Genomic DNA, 22,461 nt, shown 5'->3' with positions numbered 1-22,461 from the left:
TGCCTCGTTGACTAGGAGACATGTGCACCGGACGCTTCTACACATTTATTTTTTATCGCGTATCGCTGTACGCGTTCATTGTCTACGTGTAAATTATACGAGTGTAAACCCGCATGTTTGATATACGTGCCTCACGATTTCACGACCGGTTCCTCGAGTTTAGACAATTTTCAATACTGTTAAACAACGCCGTTGACACGGGTCCTGAGGCAAGATGACGCATTCTGAGGGAATAATTTTAACGCGTACACTCGATCGGAGTGATGGTACCATTATAATGCTGAATTGAAAAAGCGGCGTTCTAATTCGGTAGTGTAAAATACGTAGCGTTCCGCTTCGCCTGCTGTTGGATTCAATTTAAACATCGTTTAATGGAAATTGACAACTAATAAGACCGGGAAAAGTCTTATAATTCTTCCTCAACTGTCGTCTTTTACACCCGAAAGAAACTTATTCAACGACAACTCGAATCAATCAACGACGTTGAACTCAGCGTGATAAGCTGTTTGGACATTGTCCATTTATGTAATACGGAACTTGGACGATGTGTCAAATCAGCACCGGAAATCGCGCACATACTATAATCAATTCCATTAAATCTGGTATTATATAACAGAAGTGGAAGTGTCAATTTATTCGCAAATAGTATTATAGCCGAAGCGAACGAGCGTGTATCGACTGCCATTCTGCTTCGTAGGTATTGCATTGATTGCCTTCGACCGCAGTCAACGATATACGTATAAAATTATATTTCCAACGTAGCTCATGGCTTCACGTTTTTATCATCGATCGACGTTTCACTTGCATTAACCTCGAGGATTGTGCGAGAAGAGTTTGCACGAGTGTATGAAAAACCAGCTGAACACGTACAGTTTTATAAAGTTATTCTGCACAGTACATTCAGAATTTATTCAAAATTTGTATTGCGAAAGAGAGAGAGAAACAGAATCTTGCGGATGAAAGCCAGACTGGATCTTTAAAAATCAGAGTACCCGCACTGCTATTAACAGACTTTAAAATCAACTCGTCGTATATTCTTAAACAAGTGTCGCCAACTTTTTGAGAATAATAATCTCGACACCTTGGCATAAAAACGTAACTCATTTAAGCTATGCGGTATGGAGCGTTAAACCACATGTAAATTAAATCGCGTTCTTTATGCCTACGTGTTACAGTTCAACCGAACAGGTAGAATTGTCAATTTATCCTTTTGCTCGGAGTATGAGTAATAAACCGCAGCGTTTACGCAGAGATCGGAACGGCGGACTTTATACTTGTAAAGCGATCAAGCGATACTTTCACTTACTGCCAACGTCCGATCAGATCGTGTTGACCATTGCGGCTTATCGAGAGTCCAGATGGCCGCCACCGATCGGCGCATGCATGCGGCAAAATAAAAGGCTTCGCAAGCTCGTTCAAACACGCTGCATGTGCCAGACTGCGAGGCTGAGATCGGATCAGGGATCGTCGCGATCGAGAAGCCGCAAGAATTTGCCAATTTTTTACTGCGGTCGTAACGAGCGTAACGTCAGGGATGAACCTACGTTACAATTCTCAGCAATGTAAATAATTTTTCCAACGTATCCGGAACCCATTTCCCGAACGGATCGGTGATGGTTCCTTGAAGAATACCTCACTGGAACGACAGAAGTAATTACATCCCATCGGCGGGAACGAAGCGTTGCCGAAACGTCCTCGATTGCATAATTCGTTCAACATTGACTGCAACAAAAACAACAACAATTACCTCTCGGTGTCTGAATTGCGAACCATCTTGATCACAGCCAGCTGTTGCTAATCTGTAAAAAAAGCCCAGGAACTTGAGAGTATAATAAACGATTCGACTGTTCGCCACTATTCGTCGAACCGGTTCTACACCTGCAATTCGAGCAGAATGAAACAGGTACGTACGTCTGCATTCGCGCTGATTGTGAGTGGGCGCGATGCATACGGTGCATGTGATACAAAATGTGAAACTGCACGAGGAACGGAAAGTTTTCACCTGTAGGCGATAGTTGGATGCACCATGCTTGGACACTGCAATACCACTAGTGGCCACCTTCAAAAAACGCAGTATTCATGAACGTGACATCTAACTTCTTGTATAACTCGGTTAATCGTGACTTATACAACCCGTCTCCGAGTAACTTTTTGCCACAAGTTTTTAGCACTTGGTAAACGGATCATTGTTAGTAATTTAGTACGATCTTTGGTGTCGTTTGTGGTCATAACATCGTACAACACGATAAGAATGTGGCGACGACGGATGAGAAACGTTTTTCGAATCTACTCTGTTTTTCGTTTCAATGACACCGTAGACAGAGCCTGGTCGTCAAGTGGTTACAGAAGGAATTGTCCCCGCAGGACATGTAAAAGGACCCCCCAAGTCCCGGGCCCGTTTACCATTCCACACGCCATATACCGAGAAATAAGAAACGGAAAGCAGAAAGCAGGTACGCCATGCCTTCTCAGTAAGTCCTGGCACGAAGCCATATGGTTACTATCGCCAGGACGTGAGGCGGTAGGCTGGGCCCCATGAAAGTAAAGGTGCAGGCGGCGAGCAGGCCCGTTGCGTACGAACAACACTCGGTGAATAGACGTGTAGGCGGCGTCTGCACATGTCGTTCATGGACGGATGCCAGCTATTTCCTGAATCTCCGATCTGTCATAAAGCAGAACGCGAACTCGTCCCAGGCCAGCGAACATCCCGAGTCTCACGGCAAACGATCCGTTTTACGACTGCGGTGTATATCAGGTTTATACGTACGATTTCGCATCCTGAAAGGAGAGCAGTTTGAAATGCAAAGTTGCCCACTTCAGGATCGGCCGTTTCCCTTTTTGCATCTACTTTTCGTATCGAAACTCAGGAGACGTGCAGTTTCGTCGACCTTTTAAACATTGGCACAGGCTTTAACGGGACTTGCCGTATCTAATCAGCTTATGGCCAGGCCGAAGGGGTAATTGGACTCGGGTGTTCCGTTTTAGATACACTTTTGTGCCACGTCAGGCGCCAACACTTAACGCTTTAAAAGTGCATTTTATGATTTTAACCTGTTCGTGCTGCGGCCTTACTTGTGAACTGAACAAGCGGACTTTATTGAGTGAACCGTTCAATTCTGTTACGTAACTTGGAGATCAATGGTTTTATAGACTTGACCGTCTGGAACGGTTCATTGATCGGGAGAGTTGTTCAAAGAATATTATTTGTACTAAGAATTAGTTCGCGAATCGAGATTTTTGTTGTAATCACATACTTTTTGTGTGCAATCTCTTAAAGGTCGGTGAGACATGAATTTCGCTATGAATTGGGAAAGTTTGTTTCAAAAATATCTTCAACTCATACAAATTAAAAACATCTCAAAAATTTATCGAGGGTATTTTTTAATTTTTGTCATCTAAGACTGAAAGTTGCGAAAGTTCTTTAATCAACCAGCACCGTTCTTTAAAAACAGAAAACCGTTCGATACTTTATGATAAATTTCGTTACACCTTGGAGGAGTGATCTGATTTAAAGTTGGAAAACTTGACTTGCGACATTTTTCGTTTTAATTCCTTCTTTAATTATTCCTTGAATTTCAATCTAATTGTCAGTCTTATACTGAAATTAGCGATGCTTCAAAGCGGTGAAAATAAGTCTCAGAATGTTGTTTTGTAAAAATTGTACGAAAATGTCTTCACTCATCAAATGACGCGTCGGTATCAATTATTTTTTTTTTTTTTTTATCTTCGTTTCTTTCAAGTACCCGAGAATTGTCGCTTCACGAATGACGAAGAAGGTCTTTGGTCTGGACATGAATTTTGTAACCCCTGTAATCAGAAGCTCATCAGCTTAATAATGTTTATTATTATCATTAAAATAATTAATGTTGACCCGCATTAAGAATTTCGAGTAATTACTCGCCCACGCAATCTTACCGCCTGCTTAACACCCGAGTTACGTCGTCGCTTAATTAATCATACACATTTCCATCAGGCGCTCACAATTTTCAGCAAGGTCACACCGTCGCAACACACGATCGTCATCGTCATCGTCGTCGTCGTCGTCACCGTCACACGATTGCAATTCCGCAACTGTGCGAATCGAACACATTTGCAGGCTGCTCCGCAGCGTGAAGGACGCCATTAAAAATCACCCAACGACCGAAGGCGCATCGCCATTCATCTCCTCAACCACTCATGGAGAGTTCCGGTGTTTCCATATCCCGATGCCCGTTTGCAAATTCGTACGTGACGCGCCGATTCCTGGAGGCCTCGACGACTTCCGCTTATCCTCACCTGCTGCAATCAACGAAACCGAAATCGGCACTCTCTTACCTGACTTCCTACCTTCTCGCCCCTGTGAAACATCCTTAGATCAACACGTTAACGTTTGCCTGTAAACGTGCCGCTCGCACAGCACCGGGTACGATTCTAGCTCGGCAACTAATCCGGACAGCTTCATTGCGGCAAGGTCGTTCTATGGTAACCACTTTCCTTTCGTTTTGCGCTGCTTCGGTAGCTTCGTGCCTCCGCGTCTCGGTAGCTTGCTCCAACTCTTGCTGCACTGGCATGCCATTCCACCGGACTCGTTGGTACGAATTAGTTCTGGCAAACGGAGGGAATGTTTGTTCGGTATCGTTGCAATCGGTGCTTTCTTTTGTAGGGAGCATCGATCGACCGTTCTTGAAAGCATCGCTGAAATCAAATTCATTCCTAAACGAACTCGAAATCATGTGAACTCACATGACTGAGCATTTGGTATCATTCGGTGTCAAACAACTTTCTAAATGAACTCGTATTCACGTAGACCCACGTCACTGAACACTTGGAATCATTTGGCGTATGTGGGCGATCGCTTCTGAAACTTCATGTGTCGAAGTAGATAGTCTGTTTCCACGGTAAATAAACCTCGTTTGTAGAAAAGAAGCCGCAGGCCACGTCGAGTGAATATTTCTTGCCAAATACATCAAGAAAACTGAAATGTTCTCATCGATAACCATTGAAGTTAACTGCAGCTATCGGTAAACGAAACTGTCTTTCTCGAAGCCTGAAGTTTCTGACGTTGTGGCCTTTTCGCTTTGGTCGCAGAAAGTGTAATTAACACCTCCACCAAATCTATACTTCGTCATAGTCCCCTCGAATAGTTCCAAGTCTTTGACTTGGCCGGGTCTAGCCGTCGGTTAGCTTACCCAAAACTGCGCAAGAACATTATCATCGTCGGTTTACGTCAGGCTAACTCAACGAGACTTAGGAGAGGCTGACGAAACGCCGGGATGAATACTAACCATAAGCCATGTGCATCATCCTCAGCCTCATCGTCTTCGTAGCTCATCAAGAAGGGGCGTTCGAGTCCTGTTGTAGCCTCCGGTGCGTGTTGCACGAGGCATTAGTGTGGAACGGAAACGAAGGTGCATCTAGGTGCACTATGCTGCTGCATACTCGGAATCTTGGCGAAGTAACGGAGAGGAATGCAACCCAATGAAGGAGACCGAGAAGTCGCCATCGGCCGATTAACTCGCCCCGACAAAAAGGTGAAAGGATCGAGATCCACTTTTTGCTGGAATTATTTAGTCCGGCACCATCGGTGGTTATGGCGAAGCTTATAATTATTCCGCCAAGTCGACACACCGCAAGTGCTGAACTGACGTAAAGCTGCGGTATAAAGAGTTTCGGATAATATACCTGTGCGGATGCAGGAAATGCAGTACCGTTTGAAAATATATGTAGGTACATATCTCGTGCGAAAACTGGACTTGCCATATTATTCAGGGTTACGTGATCTCTGGATCTCAAGTGTTCAGAAACTGGCCACGGATGAAAAACACGTGGAACTCACTCGCACTACGCGCAGTATTTTTAATTCGACAAAATTTTTTGTCTTCCTTAATGACGGCATACGCGTGATTTATTCGATCTCTTCTTTTATTTCTGTCAGTTTTGAGACACGCACAAGAAAGTCGAGCAAAAATTTTTACCGCGACACGTGCTGTCTGCAATCGAGATCGAATAAAAATCTCCGCACGATTAAAATATATGTCCTGCCCACCTGCCCACCTGCGCTTCAAATACACACTCACGGTTTTTGGATTGGGGAAAGCGATTCATAATTCGTTGATCTACATACGTCTATAATATTATACTCAAGTTGACGTAATAATTAAAGTTCGGATCAGTTCTCTGTGGCGGCGGTGAAGCCGTTTTATAAAAAATTTGTTTCGCAATTCATCGATCCGTTTGATTGATTAATGTCGGTTGTACAGTTGTGTTCGGAATACATTAGAGATCGCGCGGTGAGCTAATAATGATTCAAGACGCGGGACGAGGTCCTTTTACAATGCGAAACGCAGCCCGAGCGGTTAATGTTAGGAATCAAAATTCGTCGGGACACGGAGGTCACAAAATTCTTCGCAAATTACGTATATCGTGTTTGGTTCCTTTTTATATTCTACGTCTTTCGCCGTTTCAAGGCCGTCGTCGTTTATAAATCTTCTCCGGTCGTCAGTTTTTAACCGATTCCGATCGGGGAGACAGAAAAGCAGTCGCGTTAAGTGTAAATATTGTAATTTGCAGCCAGTCATTATTGCAGTGGCGCAATATTAATTATTTAAATAAATAATAATATCTCACTTTAACTACCAACTTACACGTCGGCGCATCAGCCAGTCAACCAGGAATTGCGCCAATTCAGAAAACGAGTCCTTGAAGACAGGTTCACTTAGTGATAAGGATCGCTTCAAAAACGCATTAACACAGACTACCCTGCATTACGAAACTGTATGCAACTAAGTACTCTTCAGACTGACTCGTTACGTAGGTTAATACAAAGTAAAGAAATAATAGCCCGTAATAATTGTTTAATTACAGTTATTTCAAGTCCGAAAGATGCAATTAGTAAAATAAGGAAGAAAAAAACTCATTGGCATGAGTCTGTTGTGCACGGTAAAATATCCGGACGATATTAGCTAGTCGTTATTGACAAAATTCGTGTCCTCAAATATCTTTCTAGAAATTACGAAAAGTGTTACATTTTCACCCGCGATAACTTTGGACTTTTTCATATACATGCGAAACGATGAGGCTTAAGTCAGGACTTAACGAAGCAATTAAAAAAGAACAAGAATCGCGAATCGGATACCTGGACACGACATTAAAATGATTCGAAGGAGGTAAAAATTTATGAAGTTAGATGTCACATCATTCATTGCAATCCGTAAAAACAAAATCGAAAAAAGGTAATGAGGTTTATACATATTCGTAAGACAAATTTTATAATGATACGGTCTTTATTTTTTTACCTAAAATCAATGTTTTACAGCTACAGAATTGTCTAAAATTCAGTAACCCGTGCATATCCATGTATTAAAGCAAACGTATTCGTATTATGGAAACTAATAACTCTTTCAAAGTAATTCTCAAATTAAAAAACAATGGTTTCTTGTTGCAATTACGTTTCGTTACGTTAACGCGTTGTACCTACTAATTTGAACCTCGTGCGAAACGAAAGTGTGTTTTTGTTCAGACTAAGCGGGGACTCTTTCTTCCGTCAGATTCTTCGTACACTACTTTATACCCACCGCCGCTAGACTCAATTTCAGTATTACCGAGTATCTAGATTCGATGGCTCATCAAATTCTCGGACATTTCCCCACTTTTACGTCGAAAATATTGATTTTTTACAGAATATATTTCAACTGTCTATCCTTACCAAAGAAATTCACTATTTTCATGCAAATTGGTAAAATTATGCGTAATGTCTTCATTGCAACTTGAAATAGTCAACCTTACTTGAATTTAATCTAATTTTTCTCAATCTGAGTTACTCAACATTTCAATAAACATTCGTCATTCTTACTTGAAGACAATAGGCAATGATAGGTACATGTAGGTAGGGAAGGGTGGAGCATGACGGGGACATTAAGCTTGGAACATAAATAAAACACATTATTTTTACAATTTTAGTATTATATTAATAAGATATGTGCAGCTCTTTGGCAATCAGTCTTACAATTGACGTTCAAGTTTAATCAATTTTTATCATAAAAATTAAAAAATCGAAACTAGTAGGGCCTGTGGGGCAAGACGGGAAACGCTAGTGGGGATAGTTTCTCATCATCCTAAAACAAGAGGTATTCGATTTTAGTACCTACAGTGAGATACAGACAAATGGGTAAAAATGCACGGTACCTCTGTATTTGGCCTACGAATATGGCATGGTTCAAGATGGGTTACAGTTCATAGCATTGTCCCGTCTTGCCCCGGTAGCTAATTTATAACGAAAACAAAAATTGTGACAGAAATATAAGCGCTAATTGAAAAATTCTCTTCTCACCTGCCGATGCACTAATTTCTGCTGACATTAACACCTGTATTCGAATTATTAGGTTCAAATATTATATCAGTGTCACATAAACTATTTAGAGGGAACATTATAAGGAAAACGATAAATTCGTTGAAAGACACCAAACGTCGCTTACTCCTACGTCATACGTGCCCCCACCCCCGTCTTACCCACGTCCGCCCCTTCGAGGATGAAACAAATCATACCCAAACAACTAGTTCAATTCGAGAATGTAACACGCATTGAACAGAGTGAATTACTCTGAGTTTTCGGTTATTGGCAAGATTTGAAATTTTTCGTGAAATTCACAAAGGCTGGGAATTCAATTTATACACATAGACTTTTTCACACCAATATGTTTCCTACAAATTTAATTTATAATATTTGCCTTCGAGGTATAACGAAACAAAATCGTAAAAATTCCAAGGAACTATCCAGGAATTCACCGACATAAGCTCCCTGATTTATCCAGACTGCATGGTAAGATTTCTTAAAACTATCCGGTTCCCCAAAAATTCTCTGACGCTACACATCCTGAGTCCGTTAACGAGTATATTCTGCATAGAGCAAAATCCACAGGATTATTGACACAGGCGGCGCAGGCAGCGTCAGTTTGCGTCTCTAAACTCAAGAGAATCGCCGCGGTAGCCGGATGAGGAATGTCGCCGGCTCGTGTCTGTATGCATGGAATAAAAGAGTGTGTGGGCAAACGAGGCTTGCGCGACGCGTAGGTGTTGGCCGTAATGCGATTTGCCCGCATGTGCGGCGCCGTGCGCACGCGCAGAGCCCGCGGCTGTTGGTCCAGCGCGCTGCGCACGAACCTAATCCGCAAGCGTTTGCTCGCCTGCGCGCACCTCGAGCGAACCCGGCGACAGTCGAGACTTCGCAAGTACGCGCGCAGGGCTTTATGTAAGCCTGGGCTAACCCCGGGGGCTGTGGCACGAGCTGCTACTGCAGTCCGACTGGCTGTCCCACTTTCTAATCAAACCGATCCGGCGTGATGTGGAACCCGAGTCTCGGCTGCCCCTGTATTCGATGGTATCCTCGATGGGTGGAGGCCGAAAAGTCGAATGAACGGGCAAGACGACGAATGTTCAGAAATCCCGTAACTCGATCCTTGTTATTTTAAAATACGGTCAAAAGTAGAAAAATGCGAGAATCAAGATACCTAGAGAATTGACGGAAAATATATGATATAGCACCGTCGTCAAAATTTGTTCCAACATTTATTCTACAGGTATTTAAAGAATTTATGTTTTAACTAATTTCATCGTACATATTTACCTGAAATTGTACATAAACTGGTGTTTTTTTTTTCTTTTTTTTTTGAGCCCGTGTCAAAAAAAAAAAAGTTAATTCTGTTCTTCTAGACAGACGTAATGTAACTATATACATAATATGCGATAAGGTAGTAAAAGAACGGGACTGTGAAAAAATTCTAAAAGGTAAAATAGTGCGATTTTGTATCTGATATCCTGATAAAATGATTAATTTTATACCGAACTTTGACACATGGAAATATTACGGCAGCTGTAATAACACATCTTCTCTTGCGAATAATTTTAACGCTGTGAAGCGTGAATCAATGGTCAAAGCGTCATATTACACAGGTCTGCAACGAAATCTGGCAAAAAAAAAAAAAATTATACATATAAAAGTTTTAATGTGCCGAATCTATATCTGTTTCCATTTTTTGCTGTCACGTATATATATTACATGACATGATTGTTATTTTTTTTATACTAGCTTTTTACGGTGCAAGCTCAAAATATAAAATCCAAGCAACAAATCCTAAGCCACCCAGCGGCCATTATGTACTTTTTGACCATCACCTACGAATATCGCCAGATCCCTGTCGGTTAATTTTGATATGTACGACGCAGCTCCGAATGCGCCGTACATTTTGATCAGCGAAAGATGATCCTGCGGTTCCGCAAGGACGAAATGTCCAAGGACGTTTCTGCAGCTTTCAACTGCGAATGTACGCTCGGAATCGCTCGGAGACGGTTGTTCGAGCTCTTCGAAAACACATCGCATCGCGGCCGACCGCTAATTGAACATTGGGAAAAACAAATGTACGGTGAAAGGCTGCAGCCGACATTCTCCAGATGCGGTGTATAACGTTCGCGCCAACCAGAGCCGGTATTTATTTAGGAACCAGGTTAGTCCTGTTTTTTTATTACCTTGCGAAATTACGACGAGCAGAAATAAGAAGGCTTTTAGACTGATGCGCACATGAAATCGGACTCTAATTACAACTTATGCTCATAATTTGCGACTACATTTAGAGTACATTTAGTTTGACATAGATAGTCATCACCAAAGTCTTCTTAGTTGAAATGTTTTTGTTCCATCAGATACGAAATTTTGACAAAAAGTCTTTTAACGATGCCAGTTTTTTCTTTATCTTTGAAACAGATGTTGTTTTAGAAAGTATCCCGCTCGAATATATCATCAATGCTTATATGTTTCCAACTTAATTGATTTTCCAATCATAAATACGAGAATATTGAAAGCAAAATTAGCTCCGCATATCAATAGAAGTTAGGTTATATTAGGCTGTAAAACAGTAGATAATAGTGTGGTAATAAAGAAATGATTTTTCAAATATTGCTAATGAAAAACTCATCATTATAAATCAACACTGTTCCAAGCATCGATATTTCGATGATGGACGTATGTCGAAAGATGAAATGAAAAAATAATTTAAAACTTTGTTCGATATTCATCACTGTTGAGAATTGTCTCGTTCATTCGAATATGAAGCCGCAGTTGTAAAGACGGTATTTTTTAAACTATTTTGCATACATTAAAAAATTATGAGATACAGTTTTCAGTTCATCGACCCGGCCGTAACACCGATAAAGAAAATCATCAAATCGTCAGTTAATTATACCGATTGGAAAAGTTTATATCGTCACGATTGGCTGCTTTGCTTAATCGCACGTATCTGTATTTGAATAAAGTCACGATTCCAGCAATATTGAAATAACAATTTCGAGAGTGTTCGACGTGATGCGAAGATGTATTAATTAGACGTACAAAACTCGGCTGAACATTGAACGTTTCAAAACGCAAGCGAATCGCACGACAAGACTACGTCAAGTATGCTCTCTCTCTCTCTCTCTTTCTCTCTCTCTCTTAGATTTAAGTTTATTTTAAGTTTAAAATTTGTATTTCTATGCTATTGGGCTGTTAATTTATACTTCTGGGTTTGCTACCCTAGTATAATCAAATTTGTTCTATTCTATCCTATTCTCTCTCTCTCTCTCTCTCTCTCTCTCTCTCGATGATATCATAATGAAGAAAAATAAGGAAAAGAAAAAAATGCAATACAAAGAAGAAGAAGAACAAGTGATGCAGAGATTTCCTCTGCGAGTACCCAATGAATTAAATTTATTATGACGCATGGGATAAAACGATATAAAATGCGTAATGGCCGAGACGCGGATGCTCTTCTCCGGTGCTGAGCACGTGCCATTCATTCTATCCCGAATGACACTACATACAATATTAATGAAGAACGAACAACGCCGGTCGCAAGAAAAACCGCACGCGGTGAATTACCCGTTTTAAGTTTGTAATGGTTCAGTTAATTATCGTCGTCGGCTTCAACAGACGCGCTTGGCATAATAACCGGATTATTTGTATTTCCCTTAACCCGTCGTGTTACATACCTATATATGTATGTACTGCTCCAAGATCTGCACAATTCTCGGCTACACGCTCGTTAGCGGAAAATACATTAATAATAGCTCTACACTCTGCAGATGGATGTGTCCCATTATTATACACGTTGTAGGTATTCTAAGCGCCGTTTGTAGATAAATTGGACGATAAAAACAAAAATTTGGTCAATCTGTCAGCTTGAAAATCATTTATTTGATCAATTTTGTCAAATAGCGAAGTTTTATTTTTCGCAATTATGGCTACTGTACAGTCCTGAATTATTTTCATGGTGACAATTTGATGTTGTCGTAACAATAAATTCACGTCAAGGACTTATTTAACTGAACAAACGTAGTAAACTAAAGAAACAGATCTAATTTTGCAATAACCATAAAGTAAATCGTTGTTGTAAACAGTGCAAATTTGAATATAATTTTTTAACAACCATACAGCAAATTAAATTTCCCTCAGTGTGTAAATACAATCATATATTCTCGGCCCAATCGAAGCTTTTCAAGCGAGTATCAAAACTTCCAAGCCAAGCTGACGATAGTGGGCGGTAAAATATTATATATAAATGTACGGAAGATGTGTAATAAAATACTTATACTTAGCTACATGCATATTCGAGAAACGGTGACACGCCCTGCAGCAATTCTGCGGTGTCTCCTGGAGAAAGGGAGCCATGCCTGTATAAATCTACGATATAAATAGTATGCGGGCATAAGAATACCTGTATCCAGCTATAATAGACAAGGACATAGATCGTTTTTACGCGAATCATTTCCTTCGATAATAGGAATTCGCTTTTTTAACCCGAGGTGACGCATAAGTCGAGAGTGTTACAGCTGTAGGCGCACCCTGTTCTTGAATGTTTCACGATTACATATGTATGTATATTTTGCGCGCGTGTGTGTGTGTGTACAAGCACGCGACATACCCTTGGGTATGTAACCCGCATGCACGCCTATGTGCCTTATACCGCATTGTTCGAATGATTAAAAGAGGCGATTTTTATTAATAATTCATCTCGCGTTAGATAACCTCGTATATACCTTGCACCCAAAGGTGCCCATATTATACCACGGCTGAAATTGAACGCTCATCGCGTCTTTTTTCCCCATTATATGATGCATATCTCATACCCATGATCACACCTCGTCCGAGACACGTATATCGTGTGGCTGTAGCATGCATATATGCATCGGGGGGATATCAACGACTGGTCAGGATAGGTATTCCTCCTCGGTGACACGTATTTTATTTATTTTCCCCACTCGCTACGCGGTGATTTCAACGTCCGCATAAGCGGCATTCTTCTCTTCTCGCTTATCGGACCGCATATGCCACATTCTCCGGTGAATTATAATACCTACATAACGTATTTAAATACGAGTATACGTAGAAACTGGCGTCTGTGGGTGTCTGGCAATACCTGCATACTTGCGCTTGACGTGCATGACTGCACAACTATTTTGTTTACAGAGCCGAAAGAAACCGGTCACGGAAATCTTTAAAATGTCACAACTCCCCTTCCAGCGTGTTATTGCAGCGATCGGACCGTTTTATATTTCGATATAGGAAGTCGAAGGTGACCAATCGACCGCTGGTTGTTGAAATATTTCTATACAAATTGTACATGCATGGCGATACACAGACATGTGCGTACATATTTATATGTATGCGTAGTGAAAAGTTGATCAGCCATGGCGCCTGGCGGCCACGTCCTCGCACCGAATTTCATTGTTATTGTTCCAAGTTACAGGACCGAAAGGAAAAGGGAATTAAAATAGTTGCACGATATGTCCGTGTTATTTTTTTCACAAAAATTCTTGTCGAACCAGAAGAATCGTAGTTAAAATACATGTATAATTATTCATCATAATTATATCGTTTTTTTATTTTTCCGTGTAGGCACGTGTAAATTATACTGCAAACGTATTTATTAATATGTACCTGTTAGAGATATTTAGTTAAAATTACAATTCAATTTGGATGTACGGTAATTACAATATTTTCTTCCATTGTTGCGACTCCGATTTGAATTAATTTGACAGAATTTGGAGTAAGCTTTTTTTCAATACCTTTTCTTCTTTCCAATGTGATTCCGTAAGAAATTGGAACCAGAGCAATATTTTCAATTCACACAGAAAATTTTTCTCGCCACATCTTTCTACGACAAAGACGACAATTCAAAGAATGCGTTAACAGAAAAAAAAGAAACATAATATTTCAACTCTAAAAAAATAATGACCGGAATGAAAGTGATTGAAAAAATGTTCTCCCGTTTTCAAATACATGCGAACCACAGTGCACGATTTGAAAATTCGAATCTTACTGCCCATTCGCATCGTGCAAAATTTCAATCACGTTCAATATCGACATCTGCACTCAAGTTACACCGTGCAGCAGATATAGAAGTGTGCGATCACCAATACCCGTGAACACAATCCGTGGAGGTAGGTAATATTGTCTCGCGCGGAATGTCTAGAAAGTAACTTAGGTAATCCGGTCGAGTAAGCAACACCGAGCAACCGGTGTAAGGACGGCTTCTTGTACAAAATATAGGTATAACACCTATACTATGCATTCTTAAAACCGTGAAGATGCTCCCCCACATTTGCCGGCGTCATAGGTCATTCAAGTATATAATAGGCAATATACACAGAGAAATACGGCTACGCAATAACAGCGCGTTGTAAGTCAAGCCCGTGTGTCGGTTATAATCGCGTTGTTCGTGCATTATCTTCTCATCCACGCGATGTATCTCACAACCAGCGGGAGAAGTAATCCTCGTCACTGTAGGTATTTAATTCGGCCATGATGCATGCCGCCGTGCCGGCTATTATTCCATAACCGGGTGTGCGTTATGCAATCACGTAACACGTGTATTATGCAGGTTAGAAAATATGTGTAACAATGACTTGTAACCTGCGGTTATTGGAAATTCTTTGTTGTGTGTAAATGCTATGAAATCTTTTTCAGGCGAACCGCGCGATGAATTAAACGCAATTTTTATCATTTTCACACAATTTCAAGTTTGGAATAGGCATGGATTTTTACACGGATAAGAAAGTGTCGGTTTTCCCAATTCTTAACAGATATATTTCATTTTTATTGCCAGATATTAGTATCGGACGAATTTTATCTGTACTTATAAGCAGACCTCGACACCTTCGATTTCTTTACCGTGAGGGATTTTTATAAACCACATTGTGAAGTATCACCCCTGATTTTTTCGACATTAGGCGAGTTCCCGTTCCGCATTTTTCAGCAGATAAACTTTGCCAATTCTTGAAATTATAGAATTTTCATTCGATCATATTTCGGGACTGAAAAGTCGTATTAACAAAAACCACGTAATCATCGGATTTCTATTGAAGCCATCTTTTCAGATGAAAAGTATTGAATCACCCTTTCATCGTCAAAAACTGTTTGGAAAAAAAAAAATCGATGTTACGGCAGCCTGGACGTTTTTAATTGAAGAAAATTTTCATTTTACAATACTCGTTGAAGAGAGCAAAAAATTTCACGCTCTTACGCATTATGGTATAATCGTTAATGATTTAGATGTTGTAAACATTGTCAAAGACTAAGAACGTAATTATTTTTTGCTGAAAATTTTAGAAGATGAATGCTTTGTCCTTTTTCTTTGCATATTTTACAATTAGTACAAAACAGTTTTTTGGCTGGCAAGTAAATTCGATTTCGATTCGTCATAAATGGGGCTATACAACGAAGAGAATGAAAATTCACGGAATCATGTAATGATGTGCATGCATGCACCATTTTCTTTCAACTTGAAGGTAAAACATGAAAATAGTCAAGAACTGTATGCAACACACCAAAGCAGTAACCTGTATAATTCAAAATTTCTTTTGCTGCAGAATTCTATTGAAGGATTTGAAAATTTTGAAAATCAACACAATCAATCTCCGTCGATATGTGTAACGGATGTAAAGCAAAGAAAACTGCCCACCAAATCGTGCGTCATCTCATATCCATTATCCTACCTTATCACACCGATATAAATATAATTTGTATAATCTGCGGGGTGACAAAAATATCGGAAAATTCGATAATTTCTCAAGTCGGCGCGTTATTTTTAGAATAAAGTATCAGGGTACGTAAGGGTACCGATGAAAGTGTAAAGGCGGCGATTTTTGCGTACATCACACGCTCACACGTCTCTGTATACGTAGCGTATTACACTCGGACGCTTGATATACTTATATTACCGATAAGTTAGGCACACAACGTTATATAACTGACGGAGTACCGGATAACAGCCACTACACGTTCTCTCAGCGTATATATTAGATCTCAAGGACGGAGAACCGATTTTAAAAGCACTCGATTTGGCGATTTTTACCCGTCATTCAGGTTTTCTATAGTGCATGCAGCCGACCATTATAAAACACATTCCTAGCAATTAATCTGCGATGTGTGTGTTACCGATTCACCCGCATAATCTTCACGTTAACATATGCGTAAAATATAAGTTTTTTAGTCGTTTTCCAATTCGTTATTTATATTATCATTATTTGATATGAATTGAAAACACTGATCCGTTTCAAAATTGAATGTAACGTAACACGCCTGATTTGTCATTTATCACAGACTGGTCAGATCCTGGAATGAGAAATATGTTAAATCCAAAAACCAAAAATATGCTGCCTCGCTAGAAAAATTTCGGACTTTAATTATATTGTTAACTGTGCTATGCGACGGTAAAACAAAATTAAACAAAATTTTAATGTTCGTTAATGTTATTTTCATATTTGGTTCCGCAAGAGACACTGCAGAGCATCTATCTTATCACTTTTAAAATTTTTTATGCCTGGTAAATTTTCTTTCCTTATCTTCCGATCAATTAGGAAATATATAATCTCTATGCACTCAGACATAAAAAAAAATATTGACAAATTAAAAGTTACGAATTTAGTAAAGCGGAAGACAGAAATTGACTTGCAGTACCCGAAAAACAAACTGCTCAATTAACACGCTCGTTTTTACAGTATCGAAGCGTAATGTATGACGTATTCGAATTCAAACTTATACATGGATGTAATTACTGACATATTTATACAATTGGTATCTGCAATGTGTATTATTATAGTATATTATTATTATAATAAGTATATCTTTGGCGAATATTTGTGGGTTTTAGATAATTTTTCCAAGTTCTGGTAAACACGCTGACTGGCATTGATTTTCAAGAATATCTGTAATTCAAACTCGTTTGCGTAACGAAATATTCGTAACTTAAAAGGTCCACCTACTCCAACGCTGTAATATTCCGCTAATTGAAAAACAGGCATACATGATTCCTCGTCCAAAAAAAAAAAAACAACTCATCGGTAAAATCTCCACAAACAAAATCGTCATCAAAATTTTTAAATTAAACATCTCTGGTGATCATTTTCACTAAAAATCTTATATCCAAGCCGACGTTACATTTTGAAAGTTTTAATCACAGCGTTCAGTGAATTTATCTAAAAAAAAAATGTCTCCGGGGATGCGTGAAATCACGCTTACGATTAGTTTCTTTCTTTTTTTGTTACTCGGTATACGCACGCAGATTGGTTTTGGGAAAACCAAATATGATTTTGCGCACTATCTATTCCTACAGCATATTCGAAATTCTTCAAAACTGTCAGGCATAGATCTTGATCTTCGCTTTTTTCTTAACGATATCAAATAAAAAATAGAATATAAAAATCAGAATATTTTCTGCACACTGATTGGAACGTAGAAGTCCGCAAGCATAAAACAATAATCATAGATAAATGACGCAAAACTCTTAAGGATAAAAGCGATTTATTGTGATGTCGTCGATGGTAAATTTAACATAGCTTTTTTTCAAAAAAAAAAAAGCTGACGCGAGTGCTGAAAAATTGAATATTTATCGATACCAATGTGATGAAAAAAAAGTGGCCGAGCAGAATCGTAGAAACTACTTTTTCCTAACGAGTATCACCGTGAAATTAAATTCAGCCGAATCTATTCAATTCTTAACCATGATTTTAAGGTGATTTGAAATGACGAGTCGATATCTGGGTTCGTGTTTATGATTTTTTCTAGCATTTCTTTGTTTTTGAATTTTTATAAAAATTTTCGTAGCTTACGAATGTAGGAACTTAATGAATTCCTGAATGTTAACAACTATCTCATGGTATTTCTACATAAATATAAGACGCACAGTCAAAGTCTTTCTGAAGTACGTTCGTTTACAAATCCAGAACTACTGAAACGATTTTGATTTTTTTTTTTTACACCTGTAAATAGCTACAACGTTTGGCCAGATTTTATGCTACATTTCGTTAAAAACAGATCATTAGTGTCGGGGATATAAAGATATTTGCAAGCTAATTCGGATCAGGATCAACACTTATGCGAACGCTGACTAAACTCTTACAGATAAGAAGGTGAGTTGTGTGAGGAGTTAAGTTCGGTGAGATACTATGAATGTTCATTCAAATAATTCTCAACCGTATGCAAGATTGTTTAATCCAAACAGAATTTTCATTTCATTTCATTAAATTTAAATGCCGGCGAAACCGTGACGGGCTTCCAGTATAAACAATAATCCAAAGATAATTGATTCTTGACTCATCGAAGCACGTCAAACTATTTACACGCGTATAACATGAACCGGATACGTAATTGTCCGGACTCAAACAATTCCCGCGAGAGAGGCAACGACTCCAAGTATGCAATATACGCGATACACGGGCAACGAAGCGAAGCGTTGCTCCTCGCTGCATGAATTTCTCATTCCTCTCGACACTCGGTCCGGGTATAAGTATAACCGAGTATAACAGCATCGCAAACTCTCGGTGATTTCGCCGCACGCCACAGGATCGTTTTATCAAGATCGATGCAGCGGCACGTTACACCCTGACCTTTGCCAAGCTGGGACGCGGAGGAATTGTCCGAGAGTAAAAAATGCCTGGATGAGAGGTCGAAGAATCGCATGCCCGAAGGTGGTAGATGATCCTATTTATCGCAGGGACGTTTTTCTGCCGCATGGAAATCGCGAAACTTGGGGCTGTGGCGTAAACAGCGGTTCCGATGATCCGGGGTTAGAAAATCGGGGCCTAAATTACGCTCGGTAATAATACGAACCCAGTCTCGAGTCGAGACCAACAGGGGCCAGCCAGAACCCCGGTGAATCAGTCCTTTGTGGTCGTCGTCTCAGGGTCAGCCGGTTTTAGTACCGCTTGAGCTTGCCGCGGCGTTTCGAGACTCGCGCCGCGCCGAGTTGCTCGCGTGAATTCGTTTTTTCACCCTTTTTTCATCTTTTTTTACTTCTACCTCTCGTCCGTTTTGCTGTTCTGAAGCCCCGGTTTATCGCCTCCGAGGTACGACCTGAGGGGGGAAAAAATTGCCAGGAAGAAGTAATATTCAGTGGACAAAATACCCGTCTGTAATCGGTGTGTGATATTATGACGATACGGTGATGCTGGATCGGCAATTCTCACCGATCCGATGATTGTAGAACGGAATATCTCACAATCCTGTCATTGACTTTTGAATACGCAATTTATCCACTTTAGTACAGATATAGTACTGCATAAATTATTATACGGTGTTTTATACTTTTGTTGACATTTACATCTGCATGCTAGGGAGGATACGAATATCTTCATACTTCGAGTCACAGAATTACTGATCTGTAAATGTTTGAGGTATACGATTTAACTGCAATCGACTCTGACATTTTTGCTTGTTCCATAAATATTTCACCTTACAATATGATTATTTATGAATTTCGTAACTATGTGCTAATTGCTCATCTAAGATCTATTCATTTTTTTTTTTTTAGGGAATATTTTGTTACAGTTTTATTGACGCGCGTTCGGTTCTGTTTTTACTGTTTTCGTTCTTCCTATTCTCTCTCTGCATTCTCTGTCTTTGAACGATCTCAATACTGGCTTTAAAATTGAATAAATTATTTTATAAGTATTAAATTTAAAAATTGTTGAGAAAAAATACAGATTCACTGATGTTGTAATTGTTGTCGGCAGAAAATACCATCTCTCAGGCACAATAGAAAGACCGGTCGATGAAAATGCAGATATTAACTTCTTGGAACTCATTTTACATTATGAAGTCAAAGGCTAGGTATACATAAATGATGAAATTATTATACCATTTTTTCATTAAGTGATTGGGTTTTCCTGAATATCCAAATTGATCGTTGGCGTGATTTTTGTGTATGTGAAACGACGCGTCGCAGTCGTATCGGTAGAGAGTATCGTTATTAAGACATTCTTTTTAAATTGAATAGTTATTAAAAAAGTTGGTTCCTGCTTCGCTGCAAAGGATTTCCAATTGCACCCTGGATCTAAACCCACGCTTCCAACATTCTGTTTCAGAAAAGACCGCATGACAGAGGAAAAAGGGGAAAGATCTCACCGGTCTGGACTCTGGACTTAGGTATAAAAAGGAAGGGCGAAATCCGTGAAAAATGTCAGACGGAGGAACGGACAACCCGGCGTTTTCGAACGACGAAGGCCATCACGGCTCCGACAACTCGAACTCGACGCTGGAGAACAGCCACACGGAGAGCTTGCAGAACAGTCAGATAACCGTGGAGAGCGATTACAGGACGCCGATCGACGAAGCGTCTTCAGCAGCAACGAGTCAGAAGGTCGATAACGGCCACCGACAGTCCTTCGTGTCGCAGCACTACGTTGAACCGGTAAGAACGAGTCCGGAACCACAGTACAAGACTGAGACAAGGATAGAATTGCCCGCCGATAATCAAGAGAAACTGCCGAGCGCCACAAAGTCCAACGGTGTTCATGGAAACGGGAACAACAATGACGCCAGTTTCCTCAACACGAGTGCTGCCAGCATACAGAGCAATGGTATGTTTTCGATTGGTCATTCGGGTATTGAGGGTGATTTCATATGAAGGTGTAATCACTCGTTGAAATTGCAAGCCACTTTGGAAAGTAGTCACTTTGAAATAGCTTGAAATAGCTTGAAATCAGTTGAAGTCGCACAACGTCGCCTGGAGTCGCGTGAAATCACTTGAAATCACATGTGATCATTTAAAATCTCTTGAATTCGTTCACAGTCATACGTGTATTCACTTTTTAAAATCGCAAACCACTTTGGAAAGCGGTAACTTTAAAGTTACTTGAAATCATTTGAAATCGATTAAAATCGCATGAAATTATATGTCATCACTCAATCTATGTATAGTTGATCCGGATAGTTGCGCGAGTTTGGAAACCGAGGAATGTGACTTTAGACTTCATGTCAGCAAACCTTGATCTTTTCGCCAAAAGTTATCTTTCACAGATTGACAAATATTCATAGCCCACTCGTAAGCGTTCGATTTCATTATTGGAAGGCCGTTTGACCTTGCAGGCCATTATTATAATGAATGTAAGAATCTGTTCAAACAATGTGACGCTAACTCTTTTTCTACGACTCTTGTCTTCCTTTTCTTTGGATAGAATATAAAACCAACGATTCACATATGACGGTTACATTTTGTCTCTTACACTTGAGAACATCGGTTGACATTTAAATGTGACCGCGGTTGAGGAATTTTTGCTCCGAGGTGTTCAACGTACTCAACGGTCGTAAAAGTTTAGGCCCACAAGGTAATTTAATTCGGAGATATTCTTAGTCATGCCATGTTTGCGTACATGGATGTCTATCATTGCCACTGCTGAATCGCTTCATCTTAGAGTTTCTGCTGAAATTTGCGATATATGTATAAAACCGCCAGTAACGTAATCGTTGTGACTAATTTTTTAAAAATACTATGTCACATAGATTGTACATTCGCAATGTCCTTGACAGACTTTCATCGCACTTTAATTGTATAGTTGATCTGCGCATTACACTTATACGTCACGCCAATCGATCAAAGTAGAGTATATATATGAGTAGCTAATAATGGAATGGAAGGAAAAAAATTAACAAAGAATTTTAACAAAGTGTTTCTTTTAATGTTGTATGAGGGTCAGTTGTAGCAACTGCAAAAACGATACAGAATTCATTTTTTTACATGCTTTGAGATCGTAATTGGAAAATTAACTCAATCTCTGGTGATATTTTTAGATGGAAAGAAGGAACAGGTCGAAGCCGTTAACTTAGAATTGGTGTCTATGAGGCCTTACAACGGTGCAAATGCACAAAGTAAAGGCCAGGAAGCCTGCGAGGTACCCGCAGACCCTTACGAGGAATACTTCGTGCCCGTAAACGAGCACAGAAAGTACATCAGGTAACATTAATTTTTAATTTCCACACTTAACTATGTACATCGATACGCGTCTTCACCTAATTTTGCTACAGGTTTTGGATTGTTAATCCTTCGTAGAAAAAGTTTGCACAAGGAAAATAGAAATTTAAAGGTTGAAACCTACGTTAATGAAACTAAATTTCGTAAAAACAATTATGTTCGTAAGAAATAAATAGAAATACCAAGTTCTTTTATTAATCCTTATTTT

General features: G+C 39.6%; 1 protein-coding gene across 4 annotated transcripts in view; it reads left to right on the top strand.

The window, feature by feature from the left end:
- LOC124216682 (uncharacterized) overlaps positions 1-22,461 on the top strand; it is a 45,720-nt gene that overhangs the window by 11,168 nt on the left and 12,091 nt on the right. For 3 of the 4 annotated variants that reach the window (XM_046621495.2, XM_046621494.2, XM_046621491.2), the window contains exons 2-3: positions 20,368-20,862; positions 22,073-22,235. In XM_046621495.2, the coding sequence (XP_046477451.1) occupies positions 20,460-20,862; positions 22,073-22,235 (566 nt within the window). In that variant the 5' untranslated portion in view covers positions 20,368-20,459. Of the gene's footprint in view, positions 1-10,080; positions 10,479-20,367; positions 20,863-22,072; positions 22,236-22,461 lie in introns of those variants that run through there. The other variant, XM_046621492.2, reaches the window with a different exon arrangement.

Source organism: Neodiprion pinetum, chromosome 4, assembly GCF_021155775.2.
Source record: "Neodiprion pinetum isolate iyNeoPine1 chromosome 4, iyNeoPine1.2, whole genome shotgun sequence".
In the NCBI taxonomy this organism is placed as follows: Eukaryota; Metazoa; Arthropoda; class Insecta; order Hymenoptera; family Diprionidae; genus Neodiprion; species Neodiprion pinetum.
Note: the sequence above shows the minus strand (reverse complement) of the source record. Positions and strands in the feature narration are given on the sequence as shown.